A 21,082-nucleotide genomic window follows, 5' to 3' on the forward strand; every position below is an offset into this window, starting at 1 on the left:
ATTTTGTACGTGGGTCATTGCTGCCCTTTTAATCATAAATGGTCGGTTATTCCAACTCAAGTAACTTCCGTTCCAGACCTGAAAAGTGACTGAGGGCTGTAGTCTTGGGGATCCTACCAGGCTCTATCTCATTAGTAAATTGGGCTCTGTGGTGATTGGTGAGTTCCGCTCACATTTTCTTCACCCACTCTAGCCGGGACCTCCTTGTGTGACGCTTTCAGACCAGTTGGAAGCGGTAGCCAGGCACCGTCTAGTCCTTCTGCTCTGGGGATGTGGAGACTGATGTCTTTTTCTCCCCATGGATTAGAGAGACCAGCAGTCTCTAATTGTATCTTAGGTGACTGCTCAGGAGCTTGCTAAGCCTCCAGTTACTACTCTCCAAAGTAGTCAACTCTATTGGACTAGTTGGCCTTGGTGACTCAGGAGACTGCATCACCTTCTATCTTACACGAGATGAACAGATCTGGGAGCAGAGCATGATCTTTGGACCCAGAATCTGTGCAGAGAACCTCCTGGGGAAGACTGATGGTATAACTAACGCATGGAGATCTCCAAGGGCGTTGGGCCCACAGATCACCTAAGATACAACTGTTGAAAGGAAATGAGAATCTTTCTCCACAGCTGACAGGGAGTGAAGGCTTTTTCCTTAACGTTGGCTCCTTGAATTTACATTTCTAACTTCCTAAACTGTGACTAAATTTGTTAAAGTCATCCGCTTATGATGTTTCTGTTATAATTGCACTAGATAGTTAAAACTAAGATTGCTACTATGTTATAAGCTGTTAGAGAAAATCATTTGTGCCACTCAGGGACCTGCCTATGTCATACAGTATATATTTTAAAATGTCACCAAAAAATCCTATTTTGTTTTATGAACTGGGAAATGAGAAATTTATGGTTTTCTATTTATTATCACATAGGTATCATGACTGGGTCCTTCTATTCAGTATCAACACTATTGAATCAAATGATACTGGCATATTATGAGGTAAGCTGCTTATATTGTATTGCATGTCTGCCAAGAATGTTTCCATATTGCTTGAGCTTATTAGCATGACCATAAGATTCAGGATTCTGAACATGTTATAAAAGATTTCCATTTGTTTCCATTGACAAAATATTTAATCCAATTGTGAAACACAGAAAGCATAGGTCATTCTTCTTTTTTGGTTTTGTTTTGAGGTTATTATTCTTATAACAATACTTGTGTTAAAAAAAAGAATGTAATAAGAGGACAGTAAAGCACCAATGGAGCACACATTCCTCTGGTTCCTTGAGGCTTCTTCACCCCACACCCACACACCCCCTCCACTATCCTGACCCCAGTGCCGCTTCTCATTCTGGACTAGACCGGAGCATGTACACAGGTATAGATACAAGACAAAAGCTCAGGACACACAATCCAGGAACAGGAATGGGACTAGCAATACCAGCAGGTAGGGGAAGGGGTGAGAGGTGGGGAGGAAGGAGAACCTATTGCAGTGATCGGCACTTAACCACACACACACCCCATCTAGAGGGAAGAACAACTGAAACCATGGGCAAGGGACTGCAGTTGGTGTGAGGAATGAAAATAATAATAATTTATAGTCTACCCAGGGGTCATGAGGGGGGCGGGGGGAAAAGAGAAGCCAATATTAAGAGCTCAATAGAAAGTAAATGTCTAGAAAAGAATGATGACAACATATGTACTAATATGCCTGATATAATTGATGTATGGTTTGTAATAAGAGTTGTAAGAGCCCCCAATAAAGTGATCTTTGAATACAAAATTTTTTAAAAGATAAAAAATTTTAGAAGCTGCCAATACAAATGTAGAGAAGTAAATCCCAGGGATTTACTGGCCTGTCAGAATATGTAGATGTTGCCAGATTAATCTCCTTTTCACGTGTTTGAATTATTGAAGAATACTTGTGCTTCTAATTTTTGGAAGACCAAGGAAACTTTTCCTGTTTTACATCTTTCATATTTTAGGTTTTTAACCCCAATCTTAAAAGAGACTGTATGTTCTTGATCTGCTCACTACCACATTCATCCTCACTCATGCTGCATCTTTCATTGTATCATTTTATCATTTTATGCTTAAGTTTTATCTGATTATTACTATCAACTATGAAAAGGTCTCTTAAGACTATGTTAAAGATGTGTGAGTTACTTGCTCATGAAAATTGTTTTAAGGGAGAAGAAGTAAATGCTGGAAGGATTGGACTGGTTCTGGTCGTGGCTGGAATGGTGGGCTCTATTCTTTGCGGTTTATGGTTGGATTACACCAAAACATACAAGTAAGTATATGAAGATAAATGCATGGTGTCCACAGGCATCAATTTTAAAGGAAGCTTTACTTAGGATTCTAAGAGGAAAAAAATGTAAGTGTTATTATGTAAAGACTTGGACACTCCAATTTCCTTCATTTTTGGATGGTTTCAGTGGTGCACAGGTTCCTCATCTACCTCACTGGTCATATTGATTTTGGGGGGCCTGTACTGTGCACCACTTTATCTCTTAAGACTCACACAGACCACTTGAGGAGAGATCGCGTCTGTCTCAAGAGCGTCGGAATCAACACAACTGCACTGAGTTGCTCTGTGGGGCACGACTGGTGATGCTGAGCTGCTTTCTTTGTTTTGCTCGGCCATCTGTGTTGCGTTGTCAGGGGACGGGCTGTTCCAGGTCTTCGCCTCGTTTTAAATTGGGTTGTTTGGCTCTCTGCTGTTAAGCTGTAGGAGTGATTGTTATGTTCTGGACATTAAGCCCTTTACCAGCTATGTAGTGGTTAAGTTTTGTTCCCCTACTCTTTAGGTTATTTTTTATGGACAAGAAAGTGTAAATTGTGGAAACCAAAGGGTTAATTGTTGTCTGGGTAGAACAGAAGCAAACATAGGATGATTATATGTCTGGAAGAACCAAAACATTAATGATGGTTTTGTTTTTGCTTTAGACAGACGACTCTGCTAGTGTACATTTTGTCCTTTGTTGGAATGGTTGTGTTTACTTTTACACTGGACCTTGGCTACCTCATCATTGTTTTCATTACTGGAGGAATACTTGGGTAAGCGTTAACTGTGTTCAGGAGGAACGACATCACGCTATCTCAATCCTAAAATGTTATTTCTTAACTGCAGTTTTACAAAACTTTCCATTTATCTAAAGATTTTAAAATATTTTAAATCTTGAAGGACCTGCGGTGTGCATAGAACTGTGTAACTTCTTAGAATAATCAAAAGTGGTTTGACATTGATTTTTGGTATGTTGTAAGTGAAAAATGGAGATACTTTATTTAATCCTGGTAGCTTTATTTGATTAGAGAGATAATTCACTTAGAAAACTAGAGATAAATTTTTCTCTGGGAAAAAAGAAAAAGTTGGGATTATTCTGTTCTTGATATCCCGAGGCCCTGGGCGGATTGACCAATCAGAATAGTCTTCATCTTACATAGGAATTCAAAATGTTCACGTGTTTGAGTGTTATAAGAGACTTGAGAGACAGAACTGTTAGGTTTCTCTCTCCGGGACTAGATCCCAACCTCAGTCCTTGGCTCCGCGCAAGAAAGATTTCACGCCGAAGCCGGGCTCGTGATCCAAGTGAATTTAATGAAAGTTCAAAGTAGCATCAGGTTTTACGCGGCACCCATAGGATTCCTTTGACCATGCGGCCTGGCAGAGACTGCTCCAGGACACGCAAGGATCTCTCCCCTCCCACGAAGACCACCAGACTGCACAAGCAAGCCAAGACCAAGAGCCCCTCTCCCTTCCGGTCCCTGCCTTTTCAAGGGTTCCCGGGGGAGGTGTGGTGAACGACCCCAGGTCGCTCCCATTGGCTGAATTGCTATCACCTGGCCCAGGTGGGCTGCTCCAGGTGTAACACCCATCCGAGCCCACCGGCGGGAAAATCCAGCTTTTGTCCTTTGCTGGCTCTCCTGGGCATGCATAAATGGACTTCCCAATTCCCTAGGCTAAGCTACCTAACAGAACCATTGCATGGGTGTGTGATATTGTCCAGTCAGGAGTTCTTTCTCTAATTTTGGATGTATTTTTCCTAGCTTCTTCATGACTGGTTACCTACCATTGGGTTTTGAATTCGCTGTTGAAATCACTTACCCTGAGTCAGAAGGCACTTCATCAGGTCTTCTTAATGCTGCTGCGCAGGTAAACCTTCGATTTCTCCCAGACCTGAGATGATTAGGAAACATGCCTGGCATTCTAGTCGAAAGCTGAAGAAATGGATAATGATTTGGACACAGCTTTTGTTTGAACAATTCTACCTCTTAAAGAATGGGGTCTTTCTGTTTTTGTTTTTAATGAATTTTTTTAATGTTACATGATACAAATAAAATGTGTTAAAGAAAATTCTTAGAAACCCCGCTATGCTTGTTTTAAAGAGGCAGACTTAATAGAAAGCATTTCTCCTTTTTAGATCTTTGGAATTCTGTTCACATTGGCACAAGAAAAGCTCATATCAACCTATAGTGGACCTTTGGAAGGGAACATTTTCCTCTGTGTCTGGATATTCGTAGGCATCATTTTAACAGGTAAGTCGGTGGACTTTCATGACAAAAAGTACTTGCATCACACTGTATGTTGACTTTTCATGTACACTGCTTCGCAATGGCCACTCTGGAGGCCGGGTGAGTGAGGTTGAAGCTAATAGCCTGTTACTTGTTGTCTTCTAAGGATATGGATGTGTCGAGTCATTTTTCATGTGTCAAATGCAATCTGTTTCTGTCATGGAAAATAAAAGTCCCGTGCTATAGTTTATTGTGCCAGCCTGGCCGATACACACAAGTCAGATCAGCTGAAGGGCAGAGGGATAAATGGCTCAGTGAGCCTCACCTTGGTTGTTCTGTGCCTCAGTTTAAAGGGGTACCCTACCTGTGGGATGCCTAGCCTGTGGACTGTGTCGCTGTAAGTTGAGGTCCCTTTAAGCACACACGATTGGAATGTTCATCTCTGGAGCTGGGGACTGACAGTTGATGACAGTTGGGGACCTGCCTTGCTGTTTGCTGCCTGGGTATATATATAGCCCAGCTCTCTCTACAGAAGGGGACTGGCACCTGGCAGCTCTCAAAACCTGAAGGACTGCTAGTGTCTCACTGCTTTAAAATTTAACTGTTAATTTCTTGTATTATCTATCTGTATATTATTTAACGGTTCATTTCGTGAATTATATATCTATCTTTATAAATATATTTATATATAATTATTAGCAATCTGGTTTGTCTCTCTAGAGAACCCTGTCCAATACACCCCGTAACAAAACTCAAGACTCGCTGCCATCGAATCGAGTCCATTCTGACTCAGCAGTGCTGTAAGACAAAGCAGACCTGCCCCGGTGGGGTCCAGTCTCTGTGGGAGCAGCCAGCCTCATCGCTCTCCCACAGTCACCCGTGGGTTTGCGGGGGATTAGACCAGCTATCCCGCATCAAGCTGGGTTCGAACTGAGGCGTGCGGATGGTAGGAAAAGAAAGAGCTATGTACAAAGCATGGGATCTGGAGGACTCCAATCTGATGGACTGGAGTCCCGAGTATATTTGAAGCTTGGTGTATATACTCTTCTTACACAAGGGAATTGGTTACAAAACAAACATCAAAGAACTTAAACATTCCCAAACTCTTATCTATGCAAATGTTACTTAACTAGTCACAGTTTCTTAACTTTAGAATAACAAAAGCACTAGGTTCGAGGACAATCACACGGATATGCAAGATTAAAGAGAGACTCAAAGAGATCTTAAATAGCTGAGTTATCCCTCAATGCATTTAGCAGCAAAGTCACAAACAGCAGTCATTTTGGAACGCTCTTGTCTGCAGAGACACAGAGGCGCAGGGGACTAAATAGTCACCCATTAGTAAACACCTTGATCAGCTGGATGCTTCCTGCAGTGGGTTCTCTCCCGGGGGTGAGCAGTTCAGTTGGGAATCCACTTCACCACCAGGGCTCCTTGTAAGCCGGGTCAGTAAAAACCTGACAACATCCTGGGATTCCCTGCTCCCCAGCAGTGTGACTTTAGACAGGCTATTTAACCTCTCCAGTCCTGTTTTCTCATTTATGAGAAGGGATGTTTAGAGAACACTTATCATCGAAACACATAGATCCAATCTTATTATGGCTGCCGAGAGAGAGAGAGAGAGAGAGAGAGAGAGAGAGAGAGAGAGAGAGAGAGAGAGAGAGAAAGAGAGAGAGAGAGAGAGAGAGAGAGAGAGAGAAACCAAGCATGGGAGTCATTGTTTAGGCTGCTGAATAGATGGTGTGGGCCGGGCACGTCTGACCTCTGCTTACACAGAGGGAAAGAGAAGCCAACTCTACCCCTGCCCAAGCCGATTTCCTTGTAGCAAAAGGCAGACTTGCCTCCACCTCCTGCCTGCTTTCCTTACTCTGATAGCTACCATCCCTCCCCAGCGCACTCTTTTGCTCTCGGGTTGGATAATTTCTTGCAAAGACAGTTCACAGGCAGTATTTCATAATTATGGGCCTTATTAGGGACGTTAACAGGTCCAAGGTTTAAAAAAAAAGTAGGGAAATCAGGATTAAAAAACCCATTAAGGTTACAGTCCTTCAATGTAAGACATGACAAGATAATAATAATTTATAAATTATCAAGGGTTCAAGAGGGAGAGGAAAGAATGAGGAGCTGATGCAGGGGCTCAAGGAGAAAGCAAATGTTTTGAGAATGATGATGGCAACAAGTGTACATATGTGCTTGACATGATGGATGGATGGGTGGATGGATTGTGACAAGAGTTGTACGAGCCCCAAATAAAATGATTAAATTAAATTTTAAAAAAAGGATACAGTCCTTTTGTCCACGTGGCCTCTCCTCAGCCATGCCAGCAGGCACAAACATCTCTCTCTGGTCTGCAGCTTGTCAGTCACGGGGCCCAAGGCCCCAGCTGTCCTCAGTGCCCCAGGAAGCCGGCCACCCTACACGTGGCCTCAGTGCTGCAGCACGTGGCCCCTCTGCCGCTCATGCCGCTCCACACAGGGACCCGGTACACACTGCGCTGCCGGCTTTTCTTTCTCAGTGGTCATGGGACCGTCCTTCCTCACTGTACCCCAGTGGAATAGCAAAACCGATTAGTCCCCCTCGTGTAGTCTCGTCTATCCTGTTGGCATGCTCCAATCCAGGAACCTGGGCTGCTGGATGGAGGCGTTCTGTGAAGTCATCCACTTGCAGGGCACTGAGCTTCTCGGACGGGGATGGCTCACTTGGGAAACGGACGGTAGTGATGGTGGCACGCTGCCCAAATGCTGCTTCACAGGGCGCCTTTGACGATTAACTGAGATGTCCGCCGAAAGTTGTCCCCCTCGTGCCGTACACAGCAGCCAGGAATCAGCTAATCCGTGCCAGCTATTTCGGCGGTGGGAGGGCTTGCTCGGGGCAGGGGCAGCCTGTTGTCGCACTGCAGACACATCATCAGAACAGACAGGGCAGAGAGTAGGAGGAAGAGATTGTCAGAGACCTTCCTCCAGAGTTTGACCGTGCACACGGCATAAAGTGGATTTAGGAGCAAAGCTTGCACCTTCGGTTGCTTCCAGGCCCCTGCCGGCCGCTCCTGTCGTTTCACTTTGTTCGTTTCTTTCTGCATCCCTTCCCTGCCATGCGAGCTAGAGGAGGAATTGTTTTTCATGTGGTTCTGACGTGGTTCAAGGGGAGGCTCTGCGAGGAAGAGTGACTCAGAACTTTCTTTGAGGATTCTTCACCACCACCATGGTTCCAAGGCATCGGATCTGCTTCGGTCTGTGTACTCAGTGTCCAATGTCACGTGCTCTGAGGCCACTGAAACGCCGTGGCGTGTGTGAGGTGCACCTTGGTCCCCACAGGAACAGCCGTGCTCTTCAGCACTTGAACGAGCTCTTTGGCAGCAGCTGTACCCAAGGCCATACGTTGTCTGACTGCTGTTTCCATGAGCACATTGTGGATCCAGGCCCTCCCCCTTCTCCGCCCCCCAAACTCTGACAACTATACTCTTCTCTCTGTTCATCCCAATGGCACCTACTGGTACAGCTGTGAGCAACTTGGATAGCATGGCGGGTTACACATTGGGCTGCTCACCACAAGGTCAGCAGTTCAAAACCACCAGCGTTCCACAGGAGAAAAAGGAGTCTTTCTACTCCCATGAAGCTGAAGCATTCGAGTCAACTTTCCTGACAGCCTCGGAAACCACAGGAGCGGTTCCACTCCATCCTGTAGGGTGACCGTGAGCTGGAAATCGACTCCACGGTGTTAGGAAAATCTCTGGTGTCATCGTGTTTGCCGTTGGGCTGTTCACCGCGAAGTCAGCAGTTCAAACTCACCAGGGACTCAGAGAGGGCGACGAGGCTGTCTGCACCTGTAGAGATCTACAGTCTCAAACCCATAGGGCCATTTCTACTCTATCCTGTAGGTTCACGCTGACTCAGAATGGACTCGATGGCAGGGTGTGGCTCTGGTTTACAGTGTCAGGAGAGGCCAGTCCCTGGAAAAAGGGCATCTATCATGCTTGGTAAATTAGAGGGTCCATAAAAAAGAGCAAGACAGTGGTTCTAACAAGGGACTTGAGCCTACGTTTGTCAGGATGGCGCTAGAGCAGGCGATGTTCCGGTCTGTTGTATGTCGGGCTGCTATAAATTGGAACCCACGTGGCAGGGCCTAAGCCCAACATAGTGTGCAAATCTGACAATATCTAGAAGACTTTGTATTCTTCAGAGAAAAGCATATTCACCTATACTATATGATAACCCCCTATGCTTCTGCATTTCAGCATTAATCAAGTCTGATCTGAGAAGACACAACATAAACATGGGAATTACAAGTGATATTAAAGCTGTAAGTAATGAACATTTGTATGATATATTATTGAAAACATTTTGCATACAATAAGTAAAAAATCAAGCTAGATGGTCAACTGGCATTTCTGTTTGTTTGTGTTGTTCCGAGCTAGCCATTGATCCATCATAATTGGATATGCCAGATACCATGAATATTTTATCTTCTGATTCTTTCTACAGGTGCCTGTTGAAAGTCCCACAGATAAAGAACCAAAAACAGTTATGTTGTCCAAGCAGTCAGAGTCGGCAATTTGAGATGCAAGGAAGAATGAAACGTGCCGAAATGGTATCATGTGACAAGTGAGATACGATGTAATGATCCTTGGAAAAGGGCTTTGGCACGGAAGCTTGGTTTTTAAATGACGGAGATCGGACAGTTACTTGACAATTGATTACTATGTGAATTCCAAATACACAATGACTTTTGCATAAAGCATATATGATTATTTTAATGCTACCATCTATCAAATGAATGCCCCGTGTTTAGTTTTGTACTTTCTGCCTGAAAGTAAGCTTTTTGGCACTCAAAATTTCGTAGAGCCATGTTGGTGTCGTGGTTATGAATTGGGCTGTGATACGTAAGATCTCTAGCTGCTCCTCAGAAGAAGAGGAGGTTTCTGCTCCGGTAATCAGTGACAGTCTCACAGGGGCAGTTCTCTGCTGTCCTCAAGGGTCTACGCTGTTCTATGATTGGGCATTGATTCGATGGCAGTGACTCTGATAGGACAGAGTAGAGTTGCCCCTGTGTGTTTCTGAGACATAACTCTGTAAGAGTAGAAAGCCTAGTCCTTCTCCTGAGGAGTGACTGGTGGTTTCAAACGGCCAACCTTGTGGTTAGTGACCCAGTGCACAGCGACAACCCCACCCTGCCCTAAAGGCTCGCAATGAGTTGGAATGAACTCAATGGTAGTGAGTTTTTTTCTTTTCCAAAAGTCATGTGGAAAACTGGAATTGAAACCATAACAAAAATTTCCAAGGACTTTTTGAAGCCCCATGTCTTTTTCCCAATTAGGTAGTTTTTGTTTTGTTTAGAAAATAAAGCTCGGAAACCTTTCTGAAATGATAATATAGGGGCCCATTCCCCGAAAATCATGGAGGACTTGCAGTGTAAATATAGAATATTTAATGGAGCCCAGTATATAAAATACTCCTATGTGGCTACTTCTCCATGTGCTGACAAGCCCCCCTCAGCCTATGAGTACAATATCCTATCTGCTGCCTGGAGCCCACCAAAGGCTGTGCCAGGGCCAGGCTGCCAGGCTACCTCCATGGCTGCTTCCATTCCTCCCACTCCTTGGGCTGCAGCATGCTCTGTGACAGGCATACCGGCTCCTCATGGACTGTGCGCTGGCATTTTGTATTTACAACAGTTGTAACGATTCTACCTGTGTTGTGCAGTAATGAGGCAGCAAGCATGGGGGTCACAGTCTTGTGTTCCCCTCCCGCGAGCGTGGCAGCGGAGCGGGGCAATGTTCTCTCCCGCCTCACAGCACCGGCAGTGTGTTGATGGCTGCCTCTGGGTGCGTCTGCAGGCAGGATTGAGCCAGCCAGTGGGTGTCTCTTCAGGATTCCTAGCTCCTGTAAGACCTGAGGCACCGCAGCTAAGAATTGGTGTTTAGAGCGGGAAGGGAGAATCAGAGAGGATGATAGGAAGAAATGCGTGTAAGTTTGATGATTTACCAAAGAACAGAACCGAGACTGAAGCTACCACCTCTTTGGGGCCTGATGAGGGCAGGCTCGCAGCACCCCAGGAGGAAGTGAGCCCCGGTGACTCCCCAGGCTCCAGGCAGTGTGCATTAGGCTTGTAGAGGTGGCCGTGGAGTCCTGGAGGCAACTCTGACCCAGCCCTGGAGGGAGTTGATGTGGCTAGGCTGTGGGCTCTTGGGTCACAGGCCCAGTTTTGTCTCCTCCAAGGCCCTGATAACTAAACTCGACAAGGTGATATTATTTCTATGATCGTGCATTCTAAATTAAAATGTGAAAAGCAGACAAATAAAGGGTCTAGAAACAGAAAGTAAGAAATCCTCTGCTTTTGCTTAATGTCAGTTTTCCCATAATGACCTGGTCTTCGGAACCTCATCATGTCAGTGAATGAGGAATGGATGTACTTGTCTACGACGAGCAAAGCACGTTTTCCTCTAGTACAGAGCAAAAGATCACTGTTCCATGTGCAGGTTGCCTTTGATCTTGGAATCCTGTTGTAATGGTCCAAGGATGCCCACCTTGACTTATTTATCTTGAGTTCATCTCCATGCTGCCTTTTTTTTTTATAACACTATAAATATCAACACAATAAATATTTTTTCACTCTTATTTCAAATAGAGTAATTTTGTACCCATTGCCTTTTAAACTTGCTTTCTTTTTTATTAACCACGTAAATTTCTAGTAAGAAATCGCCATCATAGATGTCACTGGTACTTTCACGATTTCCCGAGCCATACATCATACTTTTGTCTTCAAAAGATGCTTGAAATAAAAAAGAGTTCTAGAGTAATCTTAGGGATCCAAACTGGGTGGTGGGCCGTGTCTAATCAGTTGAAGGTCTTAAGACCAAAAAGAGAGGTTTCCTAGCAATGTGCTTCTGAAAGGCTACAGCCTTGAAAATCCTGTCGCACTCTTCTGCTACTCTGTACACACGAAGGCTCCATGAGTCAGAACCGAGTCCACCGCCTCGATGTCCCCACTTCCTAGAGACATCTTGAAATGCCAACTATTCAAAACCTACAGTGTCATGTACCACTGATTCCACCGAGAAACAGTGCGCAGCGCCAGCCTCAATCTGTTGAGGGTGGAGGGACGCCCACAGGGCATGCGGAGCTCCATGCTGTTGGGCTGGCAGCTCGCTGACGAGCTCAGGGTCAGGAGAACAGTGCCTGGCACTGACTGACTCTGTACAGTGAGAATGGAAGTGTGGTTGATGCCCTGGTTGACAAGGGATTGTTTTAGAGTCATGACATTGAGCAGCCATGTTTGTATTATGTTCACTCGCAAAGGCGGTCAAGTGATGAAAAACCTTGGGGCCAATCAGTCATCCTGATGTTGGCAGAATACGTGCACTGGTTCATATGAAATTCTCCCATGCCTTGTTAGTCAATGGCAATAAAGGATTTGGAATCTGACCTGGAGAATGTGTTGCCAGAAGAAACTTGCTGGGAATTAGAAACCCTGAGTCTCCATCTGAGATCTCATTCGAGTGGTGTAACTTTGAACAAATGACTGGACCTTTCTGCACAGCCTGGTCCTCATCTATAGAAAAAAGTCACTCAACTTGTTCTTAAAAACAGGTGTTTTAATCTTCTTTTTAAAAGTTTTTATCTTAACTACTGTTCACCGTGGCATGTAAACCTAGCCAGCGGAAAACTCCGTGAGCAGTTGTCTGAAGGAGTATGATGGTGGTTTTGTGGGTACAACAGACGTTCAAGTCTCTTCTAACCTTATGATTCAGTTGAGGATAGCTTGGGCGGAATAAGCCCAATGATGATTTTTTTTGTGGGATATTTATACCACAGGTTTTATGGCAAAAAAATATTTTATGGCTCCTCTGAAAACAGTTGTGTTTTTATTTTCAGCTTGTCAATGTTATTTAAAATGATCACTTGCTTGTTGAAATCTTCAGGTTTCATACAAACCACAGTAAAACCAAACTTCTCTTTTTCTGAAAAGCATACATATATGTTGTTCATATTTGTCCGTATTCACCAGCAAGGAGGTGAACTACAATGTGAAAAAAATGCAAAAGCAAATTCATGACGCTCCTGCATTTTGAATTAAAGCTGTTTATCTTATGTCAAGGTGTTGTGTAATTGCATTTCATGTCCGGAATATGGAGTGTGTTTTCCTGACTACCTTCTAGCAACATGATTTCGGGAAAGAAACAAGGTGCTTTCAAAGGTTGTTGCATTTATAACATGCAACCGATCGGAGCTTTTGCCTTTGGACAATCTTGACGAAACGTCTTCAAAAACATGCTTCTGTGTAAACTCAGATTCTTGCCAAAAAAAATGCCTTTTTGCCTCAAGTTATTTTTTTTTCAGGGTCTGGTGTTGGCTTCTTTATAGTATTTGTCTGCTTGTTCTTCAGTATGTCAAGGTTGGAATAAATTTATTTTTTTTAAGTTAACTTTGTCTGACTTTTTTTAAAGTTCTGACATCTAGGCAGCATTAACACGGGTCGTAGGATTGCAGGATAATCCAAGGGGAGGCGTGGTGGGCTCTGCGAAGCGCAGGGAGCCAGCCCAGCAGCATCAGGGTGAAAACAGCCAAGTCACTGTTAGCTGAGGCAAAGGCCGCCCTGGACTAGGAGACCAGCGCACAGCAGGGTTGGAACTTGGTGAGCAACAAGGTTTTTATTGGCTGGTTTTCAGAAATAATCTTGCTAGGCCTGTCTCCCAAAGCAGTAAAGTACAGAGAGCTCAACGCCCCTCACTTTGGCGCCTGCCTCATAAGGCAGATGAGCTGCCCAGAGTTAGCCACCAGCTAACTAAGCTTCAGACCTTTCTGCTTTCCCTGGTGAATGTGTCCATAGCCTATGGTGCTGATTAATGTGTGAATCTGACTGGTCTATAGTGACTCGGTTGTCGGTCAAATACTAGTTCAGATGCTGTTAGAAAGTTCTTATTGTGATTGAATCAGCCTTCAGGGAAGCTGATGACCCTCCACAAGGTGGTTGGACCTCGTTTAACCAGTTGAAGACATTAAGAGCAAAAGGGAGGTTTCCCGAAAGAGGGTTTGCCTCAAGTCTGTAAGCAGACATCTCGCCAAAATGTCTTTTCCTTCCCTCCCTACCCCTTGTCTGACCTATAAATTTGGGGACAGAAGAGACCCAGACCAGAATTCCCAGCCTCTCACCTGACCTCCAGATTGTGGATTGCCGCCTTTAAACAACCTTTCCCCACACCCCCAAGCTCATGTGCCAGTTTCCCAAACAAATCCCTCTTTCTTAGTGGGCCTGTTTCTCTGGGAGCCCTAAGAGAAAGCACCTCGTGTCCGAGAATATGCGTCACCCTCCTTTAAGGCTTTGCTGATTTTAAATGAATGTGATAAAACTGATCTGAAAGTTCGTAACAAAAAAATAAAATTGAAAAATATCATCCTTTGTAAGATTACATGAGACAATACACAAAAAGTATTCATCAGAAAACTTGACACATCGTCAAAACAAGTTTGCTACAATTTTTGTGTGCTATGACAACTGATTACAATTTATTTATTTATTTTTATAAAATCATTTTATTAGGGGCTCATACAACTCTTATCACAATCCATACATACATACATCAATTGTGTAAAGCACATTGATTGCAACTGATTTATGCTTATATTTACACATGAGCTCTGGGGGTGGGGTGGGTTTTGCATTGGGGTTCTAGCCACAAGGTTGTTCCAAAACCACCCACCACTCTGATGGAGGAGAAGGCTCTCTATTCCCAAAATGAGTTACAGTCTCAGAAACTCACAGGAGCAGCTCTGCGCAGTCCTGTAGGTCAGAATCGACTCGATGGCAGTGAGTTTTTGATTTGGATATTTACATGCATTTTAAATGACGTAAAAAAAATATTACCAATGAGGAAAGGTTGAGGTGCTATGGCAGGTAAGTAGAGAAAATATTGGAGGTCAAGGGGAAGAGTGTCTGCTATTCAAAGATGAGCAAGGAGGGAGCTGCCTACTCCAAAGCGACTCCTGTAGTCTAATAAACTCGGGGCCAACTCGTGTAATTGAAACTGGAGGCTGGATCAACGATGACTCTAGAGCGATGACTCTAGAGCGGCAGATCCCAAATGTTTTGGTCGCAGAAGTCTCTTGACACACCAAAGAGGTAGTGTCAATGGTTAATTGCTTAACTTCTAAGTGGAAGGTTGGGGGTTAAGCCCACCTACCAGTCTCATAGGACACAGTTTTGGAGATCTGCTTCAGAAAGGTCAGAGCCTGGGAGACCCTGTAGAGCAGTGCTCTGTACACATGGGTTTGCCTCGCGTTGTCCTGGGCTCAGTGGCCTCCAACAACAGTAATAGTAACAAACTCAACAACCCCCGAGCGCAATCATATGAAGGTTCATTAGAAATCTTTACATTCTTAACAACAACTGAGGCAATTACATCTGTCAATGTGTAGCCTAACAGAAGCTAAAGCAAAGGAAATTTTGCATTCATTTAAAATTTGCTTTGTTATATCTTAAATTCCATTTTCATGAAAAGGTAAGTATTTTCCAAAATTAAAAATGTAGTGAGAAGAGTAAATAAGCCACTTTAATGTTAAAGCATGCAAACCTGTATCTGGGTTTATAGCAAAATATTGAATTTTCATACTAACTTCGGCATTCAGTCTGTTGTAAAATATAGGATGACACAGATGATGAAATTCGACCTCACACAGGAATGCAGACCTAATCTTAAAGCACTCAGAATAAGCAAATAATAAGGCATCTGTATTGTTTGGGCTGGGTCCAAACTAGGCAGCCCCATCTCCTCTCCGACTCCTCAGGAAGATAGAATTTCAAGGTCCCAATTTCCAGCCTCTCAGGAAGATAAATGACCTATTGAAGTCTGCATCTTCTGCCCCAACATTCCAAGGAGCTTATCTCTCCAGACCAAGGTTGTGCAGCCCCTGTCCCAGCACTCCAGGAAGGAGGTGGGCAAACAACAAAGGCATTTCCCACGATCGCATCCTGACTCAAGGTTCTCCAGCTGCAAGGAAACAATCTCCCTTCTTGTTGTCAACATACACCTCCCTAGCTCAAGCCTATATATCTCCCACCACCTCACAGTCAAGCTGGGACTTCCCTGACCTAATGTTAGGTCTCGGAACCTGCCCAGGCACTCAAGATGCTCCTGTCCCTCTCCCTTCTCTCCCTTCCCTCCTGGGAGCTCTTTACCTATCCTACTAAAGCCGCTCTTAACCTCACATTCTTTGTCTCAATCCTAACTCCGTTCAGTGTCTCAGTGTTGAACTCTCACATATGTTCTATATTATTCAAACAACTTCTGAAAGTCTAAAAAATAGTGTTTAACAATAAAATACCTAGGAAAAGAAAAAATATATATGCTGCACTGCTGTCCAGGTTGATATCCTGTGGCTACATGCTGGTATGTACCAGGACAGCTGTCCTGGAGGCTCAGATATTTAACTATTTCCATCCTGGTTGACAAGTAGCAGTAGCTATGAACTTATCCACCTTTTCGGGGGAAGCCAGCCCCCCACAACTAATCACGGGTTCAGTAGGCTCAATTGTATGGTTAAAATAGAGAGATTATAGTAAAGTCATAAAGAGTAATAGAGATAGGAGAGAGGGTAAAATAAAGGAGTCAGACTCATTTCATGGTAGCATGCTCACCTCCTAGATGGCCATGATCTTAACCACCAGATCCGAGCACAGCATGGGCAGAGGGAAGAAGCGAGATGAGAGTGATTTATTACTAACTAAAGCATATATATATGGCATGCAAGCCCCCTGATTACATGACAGGTTGTGTTAGTCTGGGTACTTTAGAAAAACCAATTAACAGAAACATATGTAAAAGAGAGTTTTATATAAAGGGTAAGTGCACATCAAGAAAACTTCCCAACTCAGTGCTGCCCAAGCCCACAAGTCCAACATTAACCTATATGTCTAACACCAATCCACAAAGTCCTCCTCCATCTCACAAAACATACGTAATGATGCTGACTGCAGGAGGAAAGCTGAGTCAGTGAATGTGTAAGCATCTCAGCACTGGCAGGGGTCTCCACATGGTTGTTCCAGCACCCAGGGCTACATTGGGGTAGGTCCATGTGGTTTCTCCTCAGGGATGTCTTGCAGGAAGTGAGCCTTGCCAGCCGAAGCAGGGAACTGGCTAAGGCAACTGCACCCTGGTCCGACCATCACAAAGAAAGAGACAGGAGATTGAGAAAGGCGAGGCTCACCGAGCTATTTATCTCTCCGCCCTTCAATTAACCTCACATGTGTTTATCAACCAGGTTGGCACAATAAACTAACTCACAGGTAAAGACATCCTTCACAGGAAGGGGTTGTACTATAGGTAACACAGTAATGATAGGGGGACAATTTAGGGATGTATGCACTATAGGAAGAGGAGGGATTAAGGGTATACATGTAACAAGATGGAGGGGATCATAGATTCATGAGGGCAGCCTAACCTTGATTGCCCTTGAGCTGGAGGCTTGATTTAGTTTAAGCTTTCAGGGGAAGTAATCCACTGTCCCTAAGAGCAAGGAGGGAGCCCCACCTATGGTGGGATAAACAATAGCGTCTGATTGCTCTGGTTGGTCAAATGCCTACAGGGAGAACATCTCTAAGTATCTGACCTCCCACCTTGTGCTGGCAAACAGCCTCTAATGTTTGGCATATCTTTGGGGGAGACAAAGCTGGGGGAAAGTCTTTTTATATCCTACAACCTTAGTACCCCATACTGCCCATTCGTCCAACCCCTCATCTCGATTCCTAAACCTCCTAGGGTTTAAGGCCTAACATACCAGGAGCCTCCAGGACCCCACTTTAACACTTTTGCTAATGAACCTGGGAAAGAGCTTGGTGACCCAGTGGGATATGCATTTGGCTGCTAACTGTAAAGTCAGCAGTTCAAGCCCACCAGCCACTCTGAGGGAGAAAGATGAAGTGGTCTGCTCCCATAAATATTTTCAGAAACTCTAGGGAACAGTTCTACTCTGTCCTATAAGGTCTCTGTGGGTAAGAATCATTGATTCAGTAGCAGTGGGTTTGGTGGTTTGGTTTAGTAAGTGTGGTGCAGTGGATTAAGCATTGGACCCCTAACAACCTACTGTAAAGGTGAAACTGAGGGATATGGACAGACATAACTGACAGGACAAGAGAGAGCAGAAACAGAAATATCTTTATTAAGGGGGAGCTCCTGGACAGAGGAGGTTCTGTGAACTAGGCCAACAGGTTTGGGCTTTTAAAGGGGCGGTGGAATGTGTGCCAATTAGCATATGGGGTCTGGACACTCTGAGAATTGCTTGTGGACTCCTGGCGGCTTTCTTTGAATCTGGAACATCTGGTTTCACTGGTTATCTTATCTGGTGCCGTCTGCTGCTGACCTCCAGGGGACATGCAGGGAAGCAGGGCCCTGACCTGCTTCAGCTCAGCCCCATCACCCCCATGGGAGAAAGATGAAGCTATCTGCGTCAGTAAAGATGTACAGCCTTGGAAATCTATGGAGCAGTCTGATTGTGTTTGATAGGTCTGTGAGAGTCAGAACTGACTTGATGGTTGTGGCAGAGTGAGCCCCAGTGGTGCAGAGATTCGCGCAGGAATGCTAACGGGAAGATCTGTGGTTTGAACCCACCAAGGGTTTTGAGGAAGAACAGACCTGGTTCTCTGCCCCTGTAAAGACTCCAGGAAAATCAGAGACAAACTCACTGCCATCAAGTGGATGCTGACACATAGCAACCCTGTAGGACCGGGTGAAACTGAGACTGTACCTCTCTACAAGAGCAGAAAGCCTTGTCTTTCTCCCATGGGGTGGCTGGTGGTTTTGAACTGCTGACCTTGCAGTTAACACCCCAACATGTGGTTGTTCTGCCCTGCCCTTTAGTGCTACCATGACAGCACAGAACAACACAGCCATTCAGAATAGGCCGGTGGGTGCTGTTGTTAAATATTTTTAATATCATCCCTGACTATTGTACATAAAAGATCCCATTCTGCTTATAGCACAACTTGTGTTAAGAACTTCATATTACCTATTAATTTAGGTTTCATACTATATTGAAAGTACAATGGACAGCCAAAGAACACACACATCTGTCTTAGAGGAAGTACAGCCAGAATGCTTCTTTGAGGTGAGGATGGTGAGCTAGGTATTTTGGACCTGTTATCAGCAGAAACCAGTGCCTGGAAAAGGATATCATTCTTGGTAAAGGAGAGGGGCATCAACCAAGAGGACGGCCCTTGAAAAGGAAGATTTTCACACTGACTGTAACAATGGGCTCAAGCTGGAGAACAATTGCCAGGATGGTGCAGACCAGGCGGTGTTTGGTTCTGTTGCGGAGAGGGTCCCGATGAGTCCGAACCAGCTCAATGGCGCCTAACAAGCACGTGCCTCTTGGTACATATTTCACCTCGGTTTTCATTGATGTTCCAAAGAAGTTGCAATTTGTTTTTTTCTGACTTTTCCTAGATTTTTTTTCTTTTGAGTTTGTTCTTAAGTTTACAGCTCAAACCAAACCTACTGTCATCAAGTCAGTTCCAATTCACCATGGTCCTATATGGGAATTCTGGGACTGTTTTACTCTTTCTGGGAACAGAAAGCCTTGTGTTTGTACCATGGGGCACCTGGTAGGGTTAATGCTGATGTTGTGGTTAGCAGCCCAAAGCCTAACCCACAGTACCTTCAAAGCTCCTAAGCCACGCTTGTTTCAATGTCATCTATTTTTGTTGAAGAGACAGGAGACTGCCATGTAACTTCATCTCTGTGAACCGTTGCAACCCTGCTGTTGCTTCTGTTCTCAAACTCAGCCAGAACACATGAGGCATTGTTGAAATGCCTTTAATTGTTCTTTTAAATATTACTGAGCACCTTCAAGGAATGTGTAGATAGGAATCTCTTACCCAGAAACACCTTTTAAAAGGGTGACAAGAAATAATGGATTCCTGTTTCATTTATTGGATTTTCTGGATGGTGCAAATGGACATGTACTTGGCAGCTCATGGAAAGTTGGGGGAGGGGGGTCTTGTCCATCCAGTATTGGCTTGGACTTCTGGAAAATCCACCATGGAAAATCCTGCAGAGCACAATTCTATCCTGACACCCATGGGGCTGCTGTCAGATGTAACTGACTTCAACTCCACGGCAACTGATTGTGGATTTTGTCACTGTTGTTTATTCTATCAAATCATCAGTCATTTATGATGTAATAATATTGAACAGCAATATAGATAGTTCAGAACCTGCTAAGGAAGATAGATCTGTAAGCAAATCCAGGACAATAAAGCAATAAAGTCTATAATAGATGTGGGAGCAAATTGTGGCTTAGTGCAGTGCACTGGAAAGAGGTGGGGTGACTCAGCCTGGCTAGACAAGGAAGGTAATCTGGAGTGGGAGACTTTTGAACTGTGTCAAGAAGAGAGTGAGAAGTTTGTTTGCTAGCAGGGGCTCAGCGTGTTGAACTGATTGCTACTAAGCCACGGTGGTGCTGCGTCCTGCTTTTATATGACCTTTTTAGCCATAGTCTAGTACCTTCTACAGAATGACCGCCTGAGCCACTATCTCGCAAGGGGTGTGATCAGATTATTATGTAAACAATGACTCGGAAATCAGCCCAATAGGATTGAGCCCCTTGCAGCCCTGCTAGGAGATTGGTCAGTGTGTTAGGCTGGTTTGACTAGAGAACCAAATCCAGTGACACTCAAATATGTATAAGGAAGAGCTTTCTATCAAGAAGGATAAAAATACAATAAAAACCGGAGGATGGTAAATATCTACCAAGCCATGGCAGTCATAAAGATGCAGGAGTGGCAATATTAATATCTGATAAAATAGGCTCGGGGCAAATAACATAATGAGAATAAAAATGGACACTACATAATGATGAAAGTTACAAAAGACTAGGAATATATAACCATAATTAACATGAAAGACCCTTGACATATATCAAGTAAATCTTCACAGAATAGAAAAAAGAAATAAACAGCTAGACAATAATAATGAAAGACTTCAATACATTACTCTCAGTGAAAGGCAGATCATCAGGAAAGAAACTCAGTGAAGAAAAAAATGATTGAACAACGCAATCAACCAGCGTGACGTTCTATATGTATACAAAGCACTCAACCTGACAGCTACAAATATACCTTCCTCTCCAGCTCACAAGGTACACACTCTAAAATGGACCAAGCCACAAAGCAAGCCTTAAAAATTAGAGTGAGATCCTAAAATTCATTGTCTCAGATCACAACGCTATAAAACTAGGAACCAACAATAGAAAGAACAGGAGCATAAGACAAACACATGGAGGCTGAATAACACACTACTTTAAAAAAGACTGGGTAATTGACCAAATAGGGGTGAATTGTGGAAAAAATTCCTTAAACAAATGCAAACAATAACACAACACACCAAAACTTTTGGGACACAACAAAAGTAGTTAGTAGGGGGCAACTTATAGCAATCAGGGCATACATGGAATAGGAGATAAAACCAAAATCAACTCCTTAACACCTTCAACAACTAGAACAAGGGTAACAATATAAACCCTCCAACCACAGACAAAAAGAAGTAATAAGAATTAGAATAGAAATAAATGAACTGGGAAACAAAAAACA

General features: G+C 44.0%; 1 protein-coding gene across 1 annotated transcript in view; it reads left to right on the forward strand.

Annotated features, from left to right (window-relative positions):
• Positions 1 to 12,925, forward strand: part of FLVCR1 (FLVCR choline and heme transporter 1) — a 31,216-nt gene extending 18,291 nt beyond the window's left edge. The window contains exons 4-10 of the mRNA XM_075530174.1: positions 921 to 988; positions 2,179 to 2,282; positions 2,939 to 3,049; positions 4,040 to 4,145; positions 4,414 to 4,528; positions 8,739 to 8,803; positions 8,986 to 12,925. Coding sequence (XP_075386289.1) covers positions 921 to 988; positions 2,179 to 2,282; positions 2,939 to 3,049; positions 4,040 to 4,145; positions 4,414 to 4,528; positions 8,739 to 8,803; positions 8,986 to 9,060 — 644 coding nt within the window. The 3' untranslated portion in view covers positions 9,061 to 12,925. The remainder of the gene's footprint in view (positions 1 to 920; positions 989 to 2,178; positions 2,283 to 2,938; positions 3,050 to 4,039; positions 4,146 to 4,413; positions 4,529 to 8,738; positions 8,804 to 8,985) is intronic.
• Positions 12,926 to 21,082: the final 8,157 nt, after the last annotated feature.

Source organism: Tenrec ecaudatus, chromosome 1 (assembly GCF_050624435.1).
Source record: "Tenrec ecaudatus isolate mTenEca1 chromosome 1, mTenEca1.hap1, whole genome shotgun sequence".
NCBI classification, from domain to species: Eukaryota; Metazoa; Chordata; class Mammalia; order Afrosoricida; family Tenrecidae; genus Tenrec; species Tenrec ecaudatus.